The 17,536-nt window shown below is 43.9% G+C and overlaps 2 protein-coding genes across 3 annotated transcripts in view; one reads left to right on the top strand and one right to left on the bottom strand.

Moving 5' to 3' along the window:
* Positions 1-973: 973 nt before the first annotated feature.
* Pkd2l1 (polycystin 2 like 1, transient receptor potential cation channel) overlaps positions 974-17,536 on the top strand; it is a 122,754-nt gene continuing 106,191 nt past the window's right edge. For both annotated transcript variants that reach the window (XM_058581225.1, XM_058581226.1), the window contains exons 1-2: positions 974-1,342; positions 2,083-2,210. The gene's annotated coding sequence lies outside the window, so the exon portion shown is untranslated. The remainder of the gene's footprint in view (positions 1,343-2,082; positions 2,211-17,536) is intronic.
* Positions 2,169-17,018, bottom strand: LOC124096429 (acyl-CoA desaturase 1). The gene is made up of 6 exons (XM_046450288.2): positions 16,579-17,018; positions 15,817-16,072; positions 12,537-12,667; positions 10,912-11,117; positions 8,892-9,124; positions 2,169-6,131 (listed from the first exon to the last, which is right to left on the bottom strand). The coding sequence occupies exons 1-6, from the start codon at positions 16,600-16,602 to the stop codon at positions 5,932-5,934; spliced, it is 1,050 nt and encodes a 349-aa protein (XP_046306244.1). The 5' UTR covers positions 16,603-17,018; the 3' UTR covers positions 2,169-5,931.

The raw sequence follows: 17,536 nt of genomic DNA, 5'->3' as shown, positions 1-17,536 counted from the left end.
CACAATCCTCCTGCCTCAGCCTTCCAAGCTGCTGGAATTACAGGTATGTCCCACCACACCTGGCCACTTGTATATCTTCTTTGTAGAAATGTGTATTCAAATACTTGATCTAATGGAGGACAGGAGAATAATGGGAGGTACTGAAGAGTGGAGTTGATTAAGTTATGTTATATGCATATACAAATTTGCCACAACTCTATACAATTACTATGCATCATTACAAAAACTAACAAAAACACTTTGTCTCCTTTAAAATTAGGTTTTTTTTGTTGTTGTTGAATTGTAAGTACTCCTCTTCTAATTTGAGTTCTAGTCTCTTATCTAATAAAAGATTTGCTAATATTTTCTCCCATTGAGTGAGTTACATTTTCAATGTTTTGGTAGCATCTCTTGAAGGGACAGTTATTAATTCTGATGAAGTCCAAATTATCTCTTTTTCTTTTTTTTTTTTTTGTCTTTTGATGTCATATCTGAGAGACCACAGTCTAATTCAAGATGATAGGTATCTACATCTATGTTTTCTCCTCAGAGTTTTGTAGTATTAGCTGATTCATTTGGGGTTAATATTTATATATGGTATGAGTTAGTGGGCCAGCATTCCTTTGCATATAGATATCTAGTTATCCCAGCAACACTTGTTAAAAAATGTTATTTTTTCCTTGTTGAATTGTCTGCATACTCTTATAAAAAAATAACTGACCCTAGATGTATGGGTTTATACCTACACTCTTAATTCCATTCTACTGATTTATGTGTTTATATGCCAGTGTTATATCACATTATCTTCACTATGGACCCTCAGAAGTAATTTTGAAATCAGAAAGTATCAGTCCTCTAACTTTGAATTTGTATAGCAAGGTGGTTTTTTTTTTTTTTTTTTTTTTTTTTTTGGTGGCTATTCTCAATACCACAAATTTCCCTATGACTTTTAGAATGAGCATGTCAAATTTTCTTTTAAAAAGTCAGAATTTGATGACAATTGATGTGGGAAGCCATTCTCGCATGTGATTGGGCACCTCCCGGATTGGGTGTGAGGCATTCTGGCCAAACTGTGTCGGAGCTACCCCTACCCTCTCCAGGTGCGAGAGCCTGTCCATGTGGGGGTGTGACTGACCACTGATCCTGAGGCCAATCACTGACCCTGACCTTGGAATGCTGCCCCCCTCAACCTTCATTGGATGGAATTTTCCCCTGAATTTCTTATTCCCCAATAAAAGGCCACTCCCTGGCGTGCTCTCTCTCTCTCTCCTGCTAGCCCTGAGTAAGCCTTGCTGCCCTACCAGCTGGTTCAAGGTGAAAGCCAGAGAGGTGAGAGCCATTTCGGACCTGGTCATAGAAAAAGGTAATTGAGTCTGTGTGTTTTATTTTGATCTCACTAGTTAACTTATATGCCACGAACCTCTTTAATGAAACCAGCGTGCTGGTCGCCTAGTGGAAATTGAATCTGTAGATCAGCTTCAGGAATATTATTATCTTAACAATACTGAGTCTTCCAGTCTATTAACATGGACTTTCTTTGTATTTATTTAGGCCTCCTTCAATTTCTTTCAATACCATTTTGTAATTTTCAGTGTACCATACTGTTGACTTCTTTTGTTGAGTTTATTTCTATTTATTTTATTCTTTATGATGCTGTTATAGAAGTCTTTCTTTAGTTTCATTTTTAGTGTGTTCATTACTTGTTTAGAGAAATACAGCTGATTTTTGCATATTGCTAATGTATCTTGCAACATTACTGAATTTATTAGCTTCAGTAAAAGTTGTGTGTATTCTTTTGGATTTTCCATGTGCATGTCATAACATCTTCAAAAAGAGATAGTTTTCCTTCTTTCTGTCCAATTTAGATGGTTCTTCTTTTCCTGTTCTGATGGACTTTTTTTCCGCCCCCCCAATATCCTTGTTTTCCCTCTAGGGATGAGGGAAAAAATGGTGTTCAATTTAATAGGAACAGACATCTTCTTTTCTGCTGCCCAGAATTGCTGAACAGTTAACATAAATTACCCTTAGGAAGGGCAGGGCAGATTACTGGGGATGTGACTCTACTGTTTTTGTTTGTTTGTTTTGGGGTTTTTCCTTTTAAAGGTACAGGACACATACATGACGATGGACCACGGAGACAGGTCCCAGGAGACTACACGTCAGCCAATAAGCTCCAAGACACAGTGCAATCAGATTCACTTCACTTTTATTAATAACAAACACAATCTCAGGTCAGTACCACTAGCTTTGGGGTTGATATTATAAAAATTATTCTTCGGTTACAAATAACTACATACATAAAAAGAAGAAAAACCCACCCAGATAAGGAAAATGTATCCTGTGTATGTTTTCATGGCAATGATAATGCATTCTCAGTTTTTGTCTGACTCATTATATACCACTTCTCGTTCAATCTCTTGAGAGAACCATGATGGTATCTAGGACATACATGCATGTCAATTTCATACTGGATACTGCTACTATAAAAGTCTGCAGGGCTTGAGAATTTCTCTGTTGAGGATCTCAAAGGCTTAATAAAAAGTTTTAGTCAAACCTCTAAACTGCCTAAGAGGTAGGTCAGTATTATTACTCCATTTGAACAAAAGGAAATGTGAGGCACATTATAGTTACGTGACTTGCCTGGTTCAATGACTTGCCTGGTGCAATGATTTCAGTGTGTCCCTTAAAGTTCATGTATTGGAAACTTAATCCCTAATGTAGCAGATTCAGAGATGGGACTTCTGAGAAGGTTCTGGATTAATGACCTTATCTCATTAATAGGTTTGTTTAAAAGTGAAGCTCACATAGCAAGTTGGTAAAACAGGGACAAGAGAGGCCAAGATCTTAGCCACCAGTGTAACACAGTTGCCTTACTTCATTTACCCTTCAAACTAGCCTATTTGTACTATCTATTCAGAAACTACACACAGGATATTAATAAACCAAGGAGAAACTTTCTATTTTATGTGCTACCACCATTATTTCATTTAAAGAATAATAAATACATTCAAACTACTTCCACCCACCATCATATTTGAACACTTAATAAAAACAGCCATAAATTTCCAAAATGAAGCCCAGAAAGGAATCCTGCAAATACCTTTGCTGATAACCCACCAGGCAGGCTCTTATTGATACTGGCCACTGTTATAGTCTCTCAAGGAGTAAAGGACTACTCAAAGAGTGTGAGGGCAGATTCACCTGCAACATGGGTTAGAAAAAGGATAAGGCACAGAAATCAGTTTTCAACATGTCCACAAGGTAAGGACCATTAGAAACTCACTCTTGCTAAGAGCAGAGTTTCTCATTATTGTGTTACTTGAATTGATGCTTCGAACCTTAAGAAGTGTTGTTCACTATACTGGCATGCCTCTACCTACTACATACCCACATATATGCTGCAGTCCTCAACCTGGGGTCTGTATCATTTGTGTATGAACATTGCATGGATCAGTTCCATGGAACAGGACTAGAAAAGAAAGTTGAGTTTGCTCTTCATGTATCATAAAGCAGGCATCTGATGTCCAATAGAATAAAAATCAGCCAAGAGACATTTCCAGGGGTAGGTACAGGTCAGTAGATCTGATCTACAGAGATCTTCTATAAAGTTCTTTTTTACTTTAATGAACAGCTCAAAGACAAGGCTGCCTTAGTGCAGGCTGGCCCCTATAGCTTCTATACAACTAACACAGGAAGGAAGGTCCTGCTCTCTCACACCACTAGGCCTCAACAGTTAACAGCATTTGGTATTGTATGCTGCCAATCCTAAAGAGCAGAGTTAGGCTTCTGCACTGATGACTGAGGAACAGGGACAGGAAAGGTCCCAGGTTCTAAAAATATATACAATGTTCAACAAAGTTCCTGGCATCTCAGATCCCACGTCTTAGCCCAAGCTTTCCAGCAGATCCTGGTTTCAGGGCAGGGACTCCTTTCAATGTGTTGCACTTGGGAACTGCCCCCCCTTTTTGTACTTCCCAGAAGACTGTTTCCGCTTCTTCTTTTTGAAAGTATTGCACCATTAGCTGCATACACCAATTAACCCAAGTTGCTTTGCTGAACACTCTCTGTTCTGACCCAGAGGAGACTGACAACAAGCCATTTTTTACTGTGGCCAGCTCAATGGAAAAATGTGAGCACTGGCCTTGGCTATGCCTCATGAAAGGGATCCTCTTCAAGACAAAGATGTTTCTAAAGTGTCTGCCAGCCTTGCCTAGAGCAGTCAGAGTGGGGTACACTCACTGTGGTGGAGATGAAGAGGATCTGGAGGCCACAGGAAACTGGCAGTCAACTCTACCTGCTGAAGAGACACAGGGCTGGTGCCAATGAGCATTGTGTCTACAGGAGAAAGCCGCCTGGACAGCAAGTCCTCTCTGCCCTAAATATACACAGGAGGCTGCCTGTCCAGAGAAAAGAAAATGTCAGGGAACAGACATCACTGGTAAGAGAAAAAAGACGGCTGAGGTAGAGCCAGGAATCCAGAATCAGGGTGGTTAAGAGATTTATTCCTACCTGTCCCCCAGACAGTCCTGCATTTGTAGACTGGTCACAGAACAAGGAGTGAAGGGGTCCAACACTGTGGGAAGAAGCCTAGTTTTCACTCAATCCTAAGAGAAACTGAGACTAATGAATGAAGCTAACATCAAACTTATTTCATGAGGACACTTAATACCTTACTATGTAACTTCTGACTCCCCTGGATGTGCCATTGGAGTCCTTCCTTTGGGAAGTGATCTCTTATAGCTGCCTACAAGAGCTGTCCCTCAACTTTTCCATCTCCTGTCCATCTGTGAAATGAACAGACCACCCAGAAAATTCTTTCTTTACTTCTAGTTTCTTTTTCAGAGGTAATACTCTAAGTGAAACATTTGCATGTTTCAATTAAAGATTTTATGTCAGTTTATTTTTAAGTTTGGCCCAATTGTATCTTCAAAACTCTGAGCTGCTGTAATGTTGTATTGAACACATCCAACCTGAAATATAATCCCATGAAGTAAGACATCTTCTTGTTATTAACAAAAAATAAAGTCCTTCTCCAGGAGAGACCACTCTTACAACTACACAAATGCTTCTTTATTCTTAGTTATTGATTTGCTGTTGTTTCCTATCATCAAACTCCATAACTGAGTCAGGAGAGACAGGAAAAATGCTGTGTGAAGGGGCTCAGTGTCTGTGCTAGGCAGGGTCTGATCCCTGTAAAAGCTTCCTGTTTTCTCTTTTCCCATATCAACACCATCCTTATAAATCATATTCTTCATACTATCTCTCTTCCTGATGATATACCTGCTCTTCAGCTGTATGCCAAATCAAGCTATCTCTCTATTCCATCTAGCAAAGCCTAGACTGAAGATAATTAGCAGAGGATGTCTCAGAAGGTTTTATTGTATGTCTAGCTTGAGTTACCTACCTTGAGTCTGAGGACATATTGAGGAAAGAGTTATCTGGGGCAGTGATCATTATGTTTAGATGCCTGAAATTATGCCTAGGCTTGGAAGGTGACACAGACCAGTGGCCGAACATCGGTTGGTTAGGAGGCTATAAAAAGGAAGAGAAAGGAAGGTAACACAAACAAAGCAAAGAACAACAGAAAGAGTAGAGAGAAGAAATAAGTTTAGCAAAGTACTATCATAATAGTTGAGTTGTTTGTTTTAAATACTCTTTTTGGTTTTTTTTAGAATTTATTAATAATTTTTTAAAATGACATGTAAAAATGTATGTATTTACAGTGTGCAACATGTTTGGAAGCGTATGTATTGAGAAATGTTTATATCTTACTGATTAAAATATGCACTACCTAAAAAAGTTATCAAACCTTTTGCATTTTAAAAGAATACAATACTGGAATGGGTTAAGGTCATCAACTTTAGCATCTGGTAATACATCTCAGTAGTTATTAACATAACATTAAACTTCTGCCCAGATGGCTTTAGAAATGAAATCTGGACAACCCACAACTCAGGCACTCTTGTAGCTTCCATCTCCAGTTCTTTTAACCCTGGCCAAGATGGCAGCCTTGGACACTTTCTTCCGGTCATAAGCCAGACCAAGGGCAGCCATGCAGTCAATGAAGAATGTAGTAAAGTTGATGTGCCAGCGGTACTCACTGGCAGAGTAGTCATAGGGAAAGGAGTGGTGGTAGTTGTGGAAGCCCTCACCTGGAACAAAACCAAGGAGAGAAGTTAGGGAGCTTGGCAGATTGCTGTTTTCCATATCTCTTGCATAGCAGAGTACCATGAACTTCGGAGAAACCCACTGATAAGTGGATGAGTGGATGAACACTGTGTCTTCTACTTTGAAGCAAACAGAAGCCCTCAGACTAAGCAATGAGTCAAGAGGGCCTGGTCACCCATGGCTTCCTTGGTGAGAAGTTTCCCTTAGGGGATAAGAGAAGTTATCCTAGGAAAGGATTTTACATTGGAAAATACAGAGCTTTAGTAAATGCTGGCTTGAGACCCTTGAGCTCTTTGCTTTTGTGCATGTTAGGGTGGGGAGTGGAGGGTACAGAAGAAGAACCATTGCTGTGTTTCTTACAAAACTGAGTAAAAAACACAAGTTTTACTCTGTACTAATGGTCCCTGTAAAGGTGGAAGGTTCTAATAGAATGATGGCAACAGGGAAAACCAGAAGAAAGCAGACCCAGCCAGGGTCAGGTATTCTCCCAGCCTCTGTTGGTTCAGTGGGCTACTCTGGCTCCTACTTCTCTGAGATAATCATGTGTTGGAGGAGGTACCAATAAAACAGAACCATTCTGAAAACCTCTCAACTTCTGAGATTCTGAGAACTCTTGGGAAGAGCATTTCACTGTACTGTAGCGGAAAATAAAGAAATTTAGGATCCTGGACAATTTCTGTAATTGGTAAAATGTTTGGCAACTCTTGGCAGGATTCTTCTTTCTCAACAGCTTCCAACACTAACAACACTGGCCCTTATCAGGCCTGGGTAAAGAACAGCCCTGATAATAGAGGTTGTTGGACCCTTTGTAGATAAAAACATTCCCAGATATAGCAGTAATGAGAAGAATAGCAAGCAATCAAAGGAGGTTCTGCCAAGCAAATGACTCCAACCTGGGCATCTCAAGGTACCTATCCCTCTGTATACCAGGCTGTCCACGGTGTGCACTGGTAGGTGGAGGGATAACACCAAGGCTAAGGGTGACCCAGGATTGCCACTTCCACCTGTGGCTTCACAGCAAGGCTCTGAGTGAGCACTCACCATGCCTGTAGGTATCAGATTTAAAATGAATCACACACACACACAAGACACAGACAAGGAATGGAAAAAGGGGAGAGAGTCAATGGTAGCAACTGGGGCAAAGAGCTGAAGAAAGACTCTAGAGAAAGGTCAGCTTTGTCAGAGAGGATGAGCATGTGACTGTTAGGGTAAGTCAAGACCAACAACGTGAGAATGGCAGGAAAGAGTGGAGGAGAGCAACGGGTGAGGGGATATGGACAAAAGAGCAGGTTTGCAGAAGCAAATGACAAATGTGAGAAAGTAAGATACTGGCAACTAGTTTGAACAGAGGGTCACAAAGAGCCTGCAGATGTGGAAGCTCACTGGAGTTCCATTTACAACACAGGACACATCTCAGTCTAGACTATTCTATTTCTATGAAAATCCCAGATTTGGACAGTGTGTAGGTGATTTATTTCAAAGATGAGTCAAAGTAAGAACAGGCAAGAATTTTCCTGAAAGGGGCAGAAAGCTGTATAGAAGTCAAAAAGAGATAGGAAAAAAATTTCATAACAAAGCTAGTGAATGTGGTCTGGGTTGAGAATATATCAGGAAGAAATTAATGAGGAAAAATGAGTTATGCAGTAATGAGCTTAGGCATGTGAGCAGGGTGACTGCCAAGATGCTACTGGATGAAGAACAGCTTTGATCCATGAGCAGAAAGGGGCACAGATTCTGCAGAAGGAAAACCAACTTCAGGTCTCAGTCAAAGTCTATATTAATTTGGAAAAAAGGACAGCAAACCATGAAGGCAGATGGAAGAACTCCTTTTTTCTTTATCTGGCAATTGGGAATGGAACTACAGAGACAAATAAGTTCAAGAGCAGTCAAGATTGGATCAAGAAGCAGGAACTTTGATGAAGGTTACCTGCCCTATCAGAGGATTCCCTAACCAACTTCAGGGAAGGGGGAGTTTCTAGCACACAATAGAAGATTAACAATAAAGGACAAGAGGAGACAGAGTGACAGGTGATGGTAAAGGCCTGCAACCATTGCACTGATGCCCCTCATACTGGCATCACTAAACAATAAGGCATAGCCTACACATTAAAGTGTGGCATATTCATTTAAAAAGCAAAACACTATAACTGTGGCATATGGGAAGTTTATTGAACCAAATTATACTTGTTCTTCATATTTAAATATAAAGCACTAGGCTTACAAGCCATGAAGGTGACCCTATTTTTCTACCAAGCATTTTCCACACTAAAGACTACAGATCTGCTCAGAGGTGCCAAAAAAAGGGAAAACTCATTACAGGCAGCATTTAGATACTGTTTTACAACTTCACATTGAAAGTAGTATTAATTTTCACCCTTTCTACTTATATAAGAGTTGTTGCCTGATTCTTATAAGGGTTTTCCAATATATTGCCCCCACCCCAGTTTTATAGTTTAAAAAAAAATGAGTTTTAAAGGTGTTACAAAAGCCAGGCATGGTTGTATATGCCAATAATCCCAGAGACTTGGGAAGCTGAGACAGGAGGATCATAAGTTTGAGGCCAGCCCCAGCAAGAGAAACCCTACCTCAAAATAAAAATGTAGAGCACACTTGAGTTTAATTCCCAATAAGGGGAAGAGGTAAAGTGGTCATAAAAGCACTTTATTCAGGTTTTTCTGACTCCTAGCCAAATACCCCAAAAAGCAGACTACCGGATGCGGTTTTGTTAGGCATTGGTGACTTACCCACAGCTCCCAGGGAAACCAGGACATTCTCTCCAGAGTTAACGTTCTTGTCATAGGGGCGATTTCCATAGAGGTGGGCAGCACTGTTCACCAGCCAGGTGGCATTGACCACTACAGTGTACCGCAGGAAAGTACCAACAAACAAGCTGTGTAGGAAGGTTTCACCCCAACAAAACCAGGGCACCAGTGTGGGCAGGATGAAGCACATCATCAGAACAGCGGGCTTGTAGTACCTACATTGAGAGATCCCACAGTGAGTCTGCAGAGAGAGAACTCTCACACCTACCTGAGCTGTCTGCTCTCATGGCTGAGCTGTCATTCCTCCAAACCATGAGAACAGGGTGGCAAAAGCCAGCATGAGGAAATGGAGTATACTCAAGTATTATATACTTGAGTATATAATAGTACCTTCGACTTTAGATGGGGTAATGTGAATACCTTAAATGACTTTTCTAGGACCACCCCACTAGCAAGTGAAGTGAAGTTTGGATTACCTGTCTCCTGATAAGAAGTTCTTTCATCTTTAATGGGACCATAAGGCCACGTTGATCAAACAAGTGAGAGTCAAATCTCAAACTCATCAGCAGAGTTTTGCTGCCTGTGCTATTGTCCATTTGCCTTAGGATCTTTAGCTTGCCACCAAGACCTTTGGCACACAGTCTACGTTAGGGGCCTTGACTCCATTTGCTGCTACCACTGCCTAACTCTTTGCTCTGCTTTTCCCTCAGGAGGCACACCAAGTGTCCTTGGCCACCTGCAGGTCTCTGTCCCTCCAGAGGCCCTGACCTATACTCTACTCCCATGAAAACCAAGCCATTGACACTTCAAGTGAATGGATTGCCTACCTCCCTTTAGCAGTCACATCTATGACTTGTATGTCACTGACATACCTACCTCTAACTCCTTTCTATTGCTGCCACTACTTCCCCACCATGGCCCCTCTTCTTGTCTAACCTGTGTCCCTGCCTCTCATCTCTCTGGCTCAGTAGTTACTTTCACTTGCACAAGAGCATCCTCTCTGAAGCACACTTCTGACTGTGTCACATTGCTGATGAAGAAACCATTCTGTTTGCTGAATAAAATTTTGAGTCTGTGTCAAGTCCTTTTTCTTGCCCTGCCCTGCATGTTAGGCAGAAGGATGTTCTTCAAGAACATGCTTGAGACTTTGGCCTATTCCATTCTTTCTTTTTGTGCTGTCCCTGCTCACACATACTTGTGAAAGTCTCTCTCCATGGATGGATTCTGATACTACTTCATTCATAACCCTTTTTCTCATGTCCACATGCCGCAGTCTGGCTGGGCACAAATGCCGCAGTCTGGCTGGGCACACAATCACGAGCCACCACACAGCTTGTAGATTCAAACAGCAACTCTTTATTCCCGAACTCACACCAGCCGTCTACAATCACGTTCTGGGGAAATCCACGTTCTCTGCCCAAATCCACCTCCACTGAGAACTCAAGGGGAACTCAGGCAGCGGGATACACCCTATTCCCAGCAGGAATAATCTTAAACCTGGAACGCCCTAAACCCGATTATCCTAAACCGGGAACACCCTAATCCGCCCTGGTCCTTGAGCAAGGTCACCTACATTCAATGTCACTGCAACATGGGGTACGCTGGCAAGGAAATTGTCATACCTACTTGGCTAATGGCTCCCAGCATCCACACTGAGCACGGACCCTCACGCCATACCTCTCCTAGTGCAGACCATAAATTGCCTCCTATTATGGTGGTTTGGGTACTTGCCTTATCCCTCCACCCCAACAGACAACAAATTCTTAGAAGGGGAGGTCTTAACAACCTTCATTTTTGTGTCCGTGACTATTCCAGTCAGGAAAGATTTGTTGCATTTAACTGATTTCATCAAGATAGCTCAGAGATAAAGGCCATAAGTGATTTGAACTTACAAAACCAGTAAATTCTCAACTTTATTTTGTAAGAGTTAAGAGAAAAGGTTGGGTTCCCAAATCCCAGATGCCTAGGGCCACATCCCCAGCCCCATCTTCCCTTAGCTCACCTCCTCTGGAACATCACCAACTTCTCAGCTTTTAGGTCAGACAGGTCCAGAGATCCCCCCTTCTCTTTGACAGCTGGATGTTTGCGCACCAGCAGCCAACCCACGTGAGAGAAGAAGAAGCCACGGCGGGAGTTGTGAGGGTCCGCATCTGTTTCTGAGAACTTGTGGTGGGCGCGGTGATCTCGGGCCCATTCATAAACATCGTTCTGGAGGGACAGAGAAGAGGAACACAGGCCTGAGGAAGGACGCCCTCTTGGGAAAAGTCCAATGCCTAGATGTCTGCAAGGGCCCAAGGCTCTCAGCCTAACCTCACAGAGTCCCCAAGAGTCTGGCTCCAAAGGAGAAATGAAGGGACCTGCCCTCTTCTGCACACTTCCCTGGAGCCTGTGCAGAAAAGCGACTTACAGTCCCAGACCACAAGAACAGCACTGCTGCTTCCTGAATGTTATATGGTGGGGAGGATGTAGGTAAATCACAATGTTCATTTCCTTAAGAAAGAACATTGCAATTCTTCTATCAAAGAATGAGGGACAAGGTCCTCAAGGGGTGCCCACACAAGGGGCATGGAGAAGTATGAAGCAGGTGGCCTCAGGTCCTATTCTGTAGATAAGGTTCTGGAGAGCTCTGTCCTGATGCCTTCACAAGTCATAGCTCATCCAACCTAAGAGCAGCATGAAACTCATGACCATGACCACATTTCCAGAGGTCTTCTTGCTTGTGTGGGACTCTTCCTTTTCTTCCAGAATATACTAAATTCTCCTCCTTCCCTTGACCCCACAAGCATCATCAGGTAGGGTGCTAGGGCAAAGATGATTATGCAGATATAGTTAAGACCTCAGATATGGCCAAGACAAAGGGGCTTAACACAGTTTTCTAGTTTCCTCTTGTGACAAACTAAGCTCCATACTACCAGCTATCCTGTGCCCATTGCTATAACTTAATAGGTATAAAAGTCCCCCCCTTTCCACTTGTTTGTTATAAATTTGTCCTACAATTGACCTTACTAGTTGGCTCAGCTAGCATGGCAGCCCCAGATGGGACCAGAAGGTCAGTCCATCCAACCTCTCAATGACTCAGTTTCCTCATCTGCAAATTTGGGATAAAAATAGGACCTACCCCTAAGGTGTGTAAGGACTTAATGAGTTAACCTATGTGAAGTGATTATCACAGTCAGGATATAGGGATGTTTGCTCTTATTACCTGAAACAACAGCATTCCTGAGTCAATGAGACTAATTTTAATGAAATTGTAGCAAGATTCCAAGATAGTGCCCTTGAAGCATAAGTTTATTATCCAGTGTCTGGCCAGAAAACAAGGCTCAATGTCTGGCTTATGAGTTGTCATCCTTTATGATTGGCCACACTGTGTGAGAACACAGGGAACTTAGAGTGTATAATGACCCTATACCTTTACAGATTTATATAGTGACCCCCGCTATTTCCCTTCCTAGTGATTCTGAAGAGTTCTGTGTTTGAAAAATCTAAGCAGTGTCTCATTTGAGAGGACCTCAGAAGACTGGAAAGGTCAATGACTGCCCTGCTGGGGCTTCCTCTCCAGGCACAGATCCCCTCCATTCCACCTTGGATTAACTATGGACTGACAGCTGAGCAGCACCAGCTTCTTACCTGGAACGCCATGGTGTTGGCAATGATCAGGAAGAGCCGCAGGGGCAGCCGCGCTTTGTAAGTTCGGTGGCTCCACAGGCGATGAGCTCCTGCAGTGATGCCCAAGGCACTCACTAAATAGTATGCATAGGCTGCCAGGACAAGACAGTGCAGGAGTCACCAACAGGCAAGTCCATAAAGGCATGTCAAATTGCTCTCCTAATGCTAGAGCCTGTGTGTGCTTTAGGCTTTGGGTGAGGATCTGCTTCCCCTGAACCATAGGGATGATTTGACATCTGAGGCCTCATAACTGTTACTACTGAGAAAATATCATCATTTTCCATCCTCTCCATGTAGGAATGGAAACAAGCTAAGGATTCCCAGGAACTAGGAAGGCAGGACAGCAAGAGAGGAATAAGTCTCTCATCACTGAGTCACTGTCATTGTCTGTGTCCAGGGGCATTATTCAAGGTTATGTGTTTTGACCTTAACTGAGCTTATCTAAAGTTTCAGAGTCCCAGACTACTCCTACAAAGCTTAAAACCCATGAGCAAGAGTTTTCTAAAAATAGCAACCAGAGCTATCTTGGTGCTATTAAACTGGAAGAACCCAAAATTGTAGGGGATGCAGAGCTGTGGCGACCAGCTGGTATAAAAGCTTTTCAATATTGTACCAAGAAGTGCAGCCCTGAAAAAGTCAGCCCTGCACAGTTATATATGGTTCAAGATTTACCATAGATGTGAGCATTTCATATTTACAGCACACCTTGAGAGGGTTATTACCGACACAGGCACCTTGCAAGTGAGGAAATAGATGCTTTAGAGGATACCTGTTTATCAAGCATCACTTGGCTAGGAAAACTGAAGCCATGGTCTAAAGCTAGGCTTTGTGTGTCAACAAGAAGTTCTTGTTCTATCTCAGCCTTCCGCCCTCTAGAACTATGCCCAATTTCCAGGTCTCTCCTTTGCAATGTTGCTCTTTCAACCAGATTCTCACAAATCAATGCTAATTTGAAACATAGCTGAGAATGTTCAAAGCTGGGAGAGGAATACTAACATCATCCTTCCTCAGTTTCCTTTAGTTTGCAGACTAAGGAGGTGCCAGATATGATCTTTCCTGGGGAAAGGAGGGTAGGGAACCAGGGGCTGAGGCTTGGGAGAAACTATTAGCAATGTTTCATTCTGACCTGGCAGGTACAACTATGGATCTTCAGGGATCACATTTAGTTGTGGTTCAAGACAGCACATTGTAACAAATTGTTCTAGTTCTTCTACAGACAGGGATAACAGTTTTCTAAAGAGCCTCCTCCTCTCTTTCTCCTGCCTACTATTCCCTATCCTGCTCCTCCTTAGGATTCCTAGGAGAGCCACCCAGACAGTGACTGTCTATGGAAAGTTCTGGCCACATTCCCTTTGTTCTGGGCTTGAGGACCCAGGTAACTTAGGCCCTCTGGCCAAGTGGTGATTGAGATCTTCTTCCCTGATACAGTGTCTCACTCCATCTGTACCAGAATAAACCAGAGTGGAGCTAGATCCCTGCAACCACCAAAGAAGACATTGGCTTTGGGCAAAGCAGAAGCACTTAGACAAGAGGCAAGGGAGCATCTAGGGTTTCATGGTGTGGATGGCTCTGGCCCATTGTTTCCAAAAAAGCACATGTCATCTCATTTTAACAGGGGAACTGTAACAAGATCCCAGTCACTCTGGTGCCTGTTCTCTCCATACCTGTCAATACGTCAAATAGAAGTTTCAGTCAATTAGATTTGTTCTCCCTCCCCACCCCCATACCCTGGAAATGACAGTGTCCACACTGATGGCTAAGCAGCATCTCATAACTCTGCCCTGAGAAGTAGAAGCTTTACCCTTCAGCCCTAAGTTTTGCCAGAGATAGCTATTCAACCCTGGCTTGAGGACTCTTCTATAGTACTCAGAGAAAGAAGGCTCTTGAAATAGATGATCTAGGAGAAATTCTGGGATGACACACAGTGACCTAAAGAATATGACATTTCTAATCCTTACAACGTAGTATTTTCCCCTCTTGGTACATGGAAAGAGTTCCATCCTAAGAATGGACATCATTTCAGTTGCATGGCACCTGGAGAATTTTCCAAGACAAAACTCAAGGGATCAGATCTCACCACTTATAACACCTAAGAGCTCAGGTTGGGCAGTGGGGTACCATCTAATACCTGCCAACCAACTCTACACTGCTACCCTCCCAAGACAACTGCTAGAAAAATCCTCACACCTGAGACTGCTCCAGAAAACCTCTGATTGTCTTTTGGAGAGCAGGTCCTGACTCTCCCAACAGAGAGCAGTAATTCTGCCTCTAGGTCTCAAGAGCTTCCTACTCTCCCTTCCTAACTCAGCCTCAGGGGCAGAGGTGAATCTACTTGCAAAGTGCATTCATGGATCCAGGGGACAGACCTGCTAACAGCCCCGAGCCATGGGATCTGGGAAAGAATTGATAAAAAGACAGCTCAGAGATTGGCAATTGGAGGCTGAGGCTGCTCAAGGTTCTATTCTCTGGCCTGGCTGTCCCTTCCAAGGAAGAATGGGTAGGTGCCAGGGAAAATTAGTATTAGAAAGTGCTGGGTTCTTGTCGTTACATGGCATCTGGAGAGAAGGGAAGGAGCTTGTGGGCTGAGGATGAAACATTCTGCAACCTCTGTCATTCTAAGAACATTTCTTTGACTGAAATTTGCTGTCCCCAGGAGACCTACCTGACAGCAACACATCTGTGCAACTTGGGTCATATAGGAGCCTTGTTATTCTACCCTATGATAGAAAAGGTTGGTCTAGCCAAATGGTCAAGTTAAAATAGTTTTGTGGATAACCACCTTTGGTGTTCAATGCTTTATTATGATCTCTCCTCCTGAGCAGTTTCCTTTGGCTTTATCTCCTGTCTATGTTCAACCTGCAACCGATAAAACTAGGGTTCCCATAACTCTCAGGTAGTGGACTCGTGGGAAGCAGGACAGAGACAGGCATTCAAATAAATGACTCAAACAGAAATGTTGAGTTCTAGGACAGTAAACTCTCTTTCACTTATCTATACCCCAAAGCCCCCTTGCATCTCGTCTCAATGTTTACTTCCCAGGAAGGGACCCAGACAACTGTCTCTCTTGCATCTTAATCCTACTAGGGTTTCTATCCCCAGCCCAGTCAGTCTCTCAGGCAACCAAAGACTTATGGCTGTCAAAACCTGAATAAAGAGTGGTTGCTGCTCAGTGGAGACTCCACCTTATCAAAGACCAGTGAGAAATCTGAGGTACTTGCTCAGGACAAGGGACCCTGCTTACCCCAGAGCCAAGTGTAGAACTTGGAAGTGGGAACCAGTGTGACCCCATACAGGGCTCCCAGGTGCAGCAGACCCATGAGGATGATGTTTCTCCAGACATACTCAAGCTTGGGCCTAGGGCCCTCTGCATCCTGGTAGCTGGGGTCATATATGTCATCTTTTATTTCAGGGCGGATGTCTTCTTCTAGGTTTGTAAGTGTCTTCTCCTCCTTGGGAGGTGCTGTGATGGTGGTGGTAGTGGTATAGGAGCTAGAGATCTGTAAGGAGAGGAAGTGGAGAGTGAGGAGATTGCTTGTTGGCAGGAGGGGCACTTTACTCTCTAATGCAGCTGAGGGGGAGTGTACAGTACATGCCCCTGCCCCAGTGCCCAGGATACACGAGTGTTGTATGTACCCCAAGAAGGAACAGAGGGGAAGTTTCCCTAAAAAATGTGCAGATAGATTGGAAGAGAAATCTGCAGGTGAAGGAGCAGGAGAGAGAGAGAGAGAGAGAGAGAGAGAGAGAGAGAGAGAACACTCTTCACCTAGTAACACAAAAATGAAATTCCACAATCAGATTTTTCTTTACTTTAAAACTTAAGAAAGGAAAAAACGTTGGCGAATCCATCCTTCACATTACAATCCACACCCCTAATCAACCGAGGTCTGCAGAACTCTGGAAATGTGGCCCAGTCCAGGAGCTCTTAACTGTCTTCCCACCAACCAATAGCCTAAAGAACCCTCAGTTCTGGCCGCGGGATGGAGGCCACTTCTGGGACGCTCACCTCCTGCAGCATGTGGGCGGGCATCTGGCTCTCGGGTGCTGGGATCACGCTCCCGGGGCTGAGGCTGCGGAGCGAATTTGGCACAGCTGAGACTGAGGGTGGACTTCGGCTCAGCGATCGGTGGAGCTGCGCTCGTAATACTATGCTGTTGCACGCGGGATGGCTGTGCAGGCCCACCCGCTGTGCGCTGATCTCCCCTGGCGAAATTTAAGGGGTAGAGCTGACAGGGGATGACGATGCCCGGTATTAACTCAGGCACCTTTTATTCGTTGAACAAGGGGCAAAGTGCGCAGAGCTACCTGGACGCGGCAGCTCTGCGTGGAGATGATGGCAGGAGATGGTAAGGGACAGAAAGCAGTACCCACAAGAATCACAGCGCAGGGATGCTGCAGACTCCTACAGCGCGCCTCCCTAGCTCCTTCCTCTGCGAAATGCAAATGGGACTCCTGTAAACTCTGGCCTGTCATTGGCCAAAGGGAATTTGATGCCACCTCGTCCTGGGGTTACCATTGGCTGGGCTCAATCTGCTGTTGCCTCTGCCGACAGATCTTGGCTCCCCTCCCCTCTTTTTCTGCTTTTTCTCCTTCGCTTCTCTTTTACCGGCTGCTAGACTTCTGCTTGGCATCCCGCGGAGTCGTCCGCGAGACTTCTCTCTGGAAATGGGAGAGGACTTGGTCCGTCAGTGGCAGTTGGTTACAAATCCAGTCATGGTCCCCCGCTCACGGATAACGGTTGGGTATTGGGTAATTTGCACAGGGAATACTGAGGAAATCACAGTGGCACCCACTGTTCACATTGCCGTCCTATTCTCCCAGACGCGTGGGAGGTGAAAATTGGTTTCCATCGAGGAGATGAGCAGAGAGTGTGGGTGCAGCACGCCTCCATCCCGCAGAAGCCGAGGAACGGGGCGTGGGGGGGGGGGGCTAAAGACAGCGCACAGCTTTAGCCACACAGGCAA

This window comes from Marmota monax, unplaced genomic scaffold, assembly GCF_021218885.2.
Source record: "Marmota monax isolate L192 unplaced genomic scaffold, Marmota_monax_Labrador192_F-V1.1 WCK01_AAM20220418_F8-fsc00004, whole genome shotgun sequence".
Taxonomy (NCBI): Eukaryota; Metazoa; Chordata; class Mammalia; order Rodentia; family Sciuridae; genus Marmota; species Marmota monax.
Note: the sequence above shows the minus strand (reverse complement) of the source record. Positions and strands in the feature narration are given on the sequence as shown.

Coding starts and splice junctions, on each gene's coding strand:
- LOC124096429 (XM_046450288.2), bottom strand. CDS start 16,602: ATGCCCGCCCACATGCTGCAGGAG. Junction 12,668..15,816: donor GTTCTACACTTGGCTCTGGG/GTAAGCAGGGTC, acceptor TTGTCCTGGCAG/CCTATGCATACTATTTAGTG. Junction 9,125..10,911: donor TTGGTGATGTTCCAGAGGAG/GTGAGCTAAGGG, acceptor CTCTCAATGTAG/GTACTACAAGCCCGCTGTTC.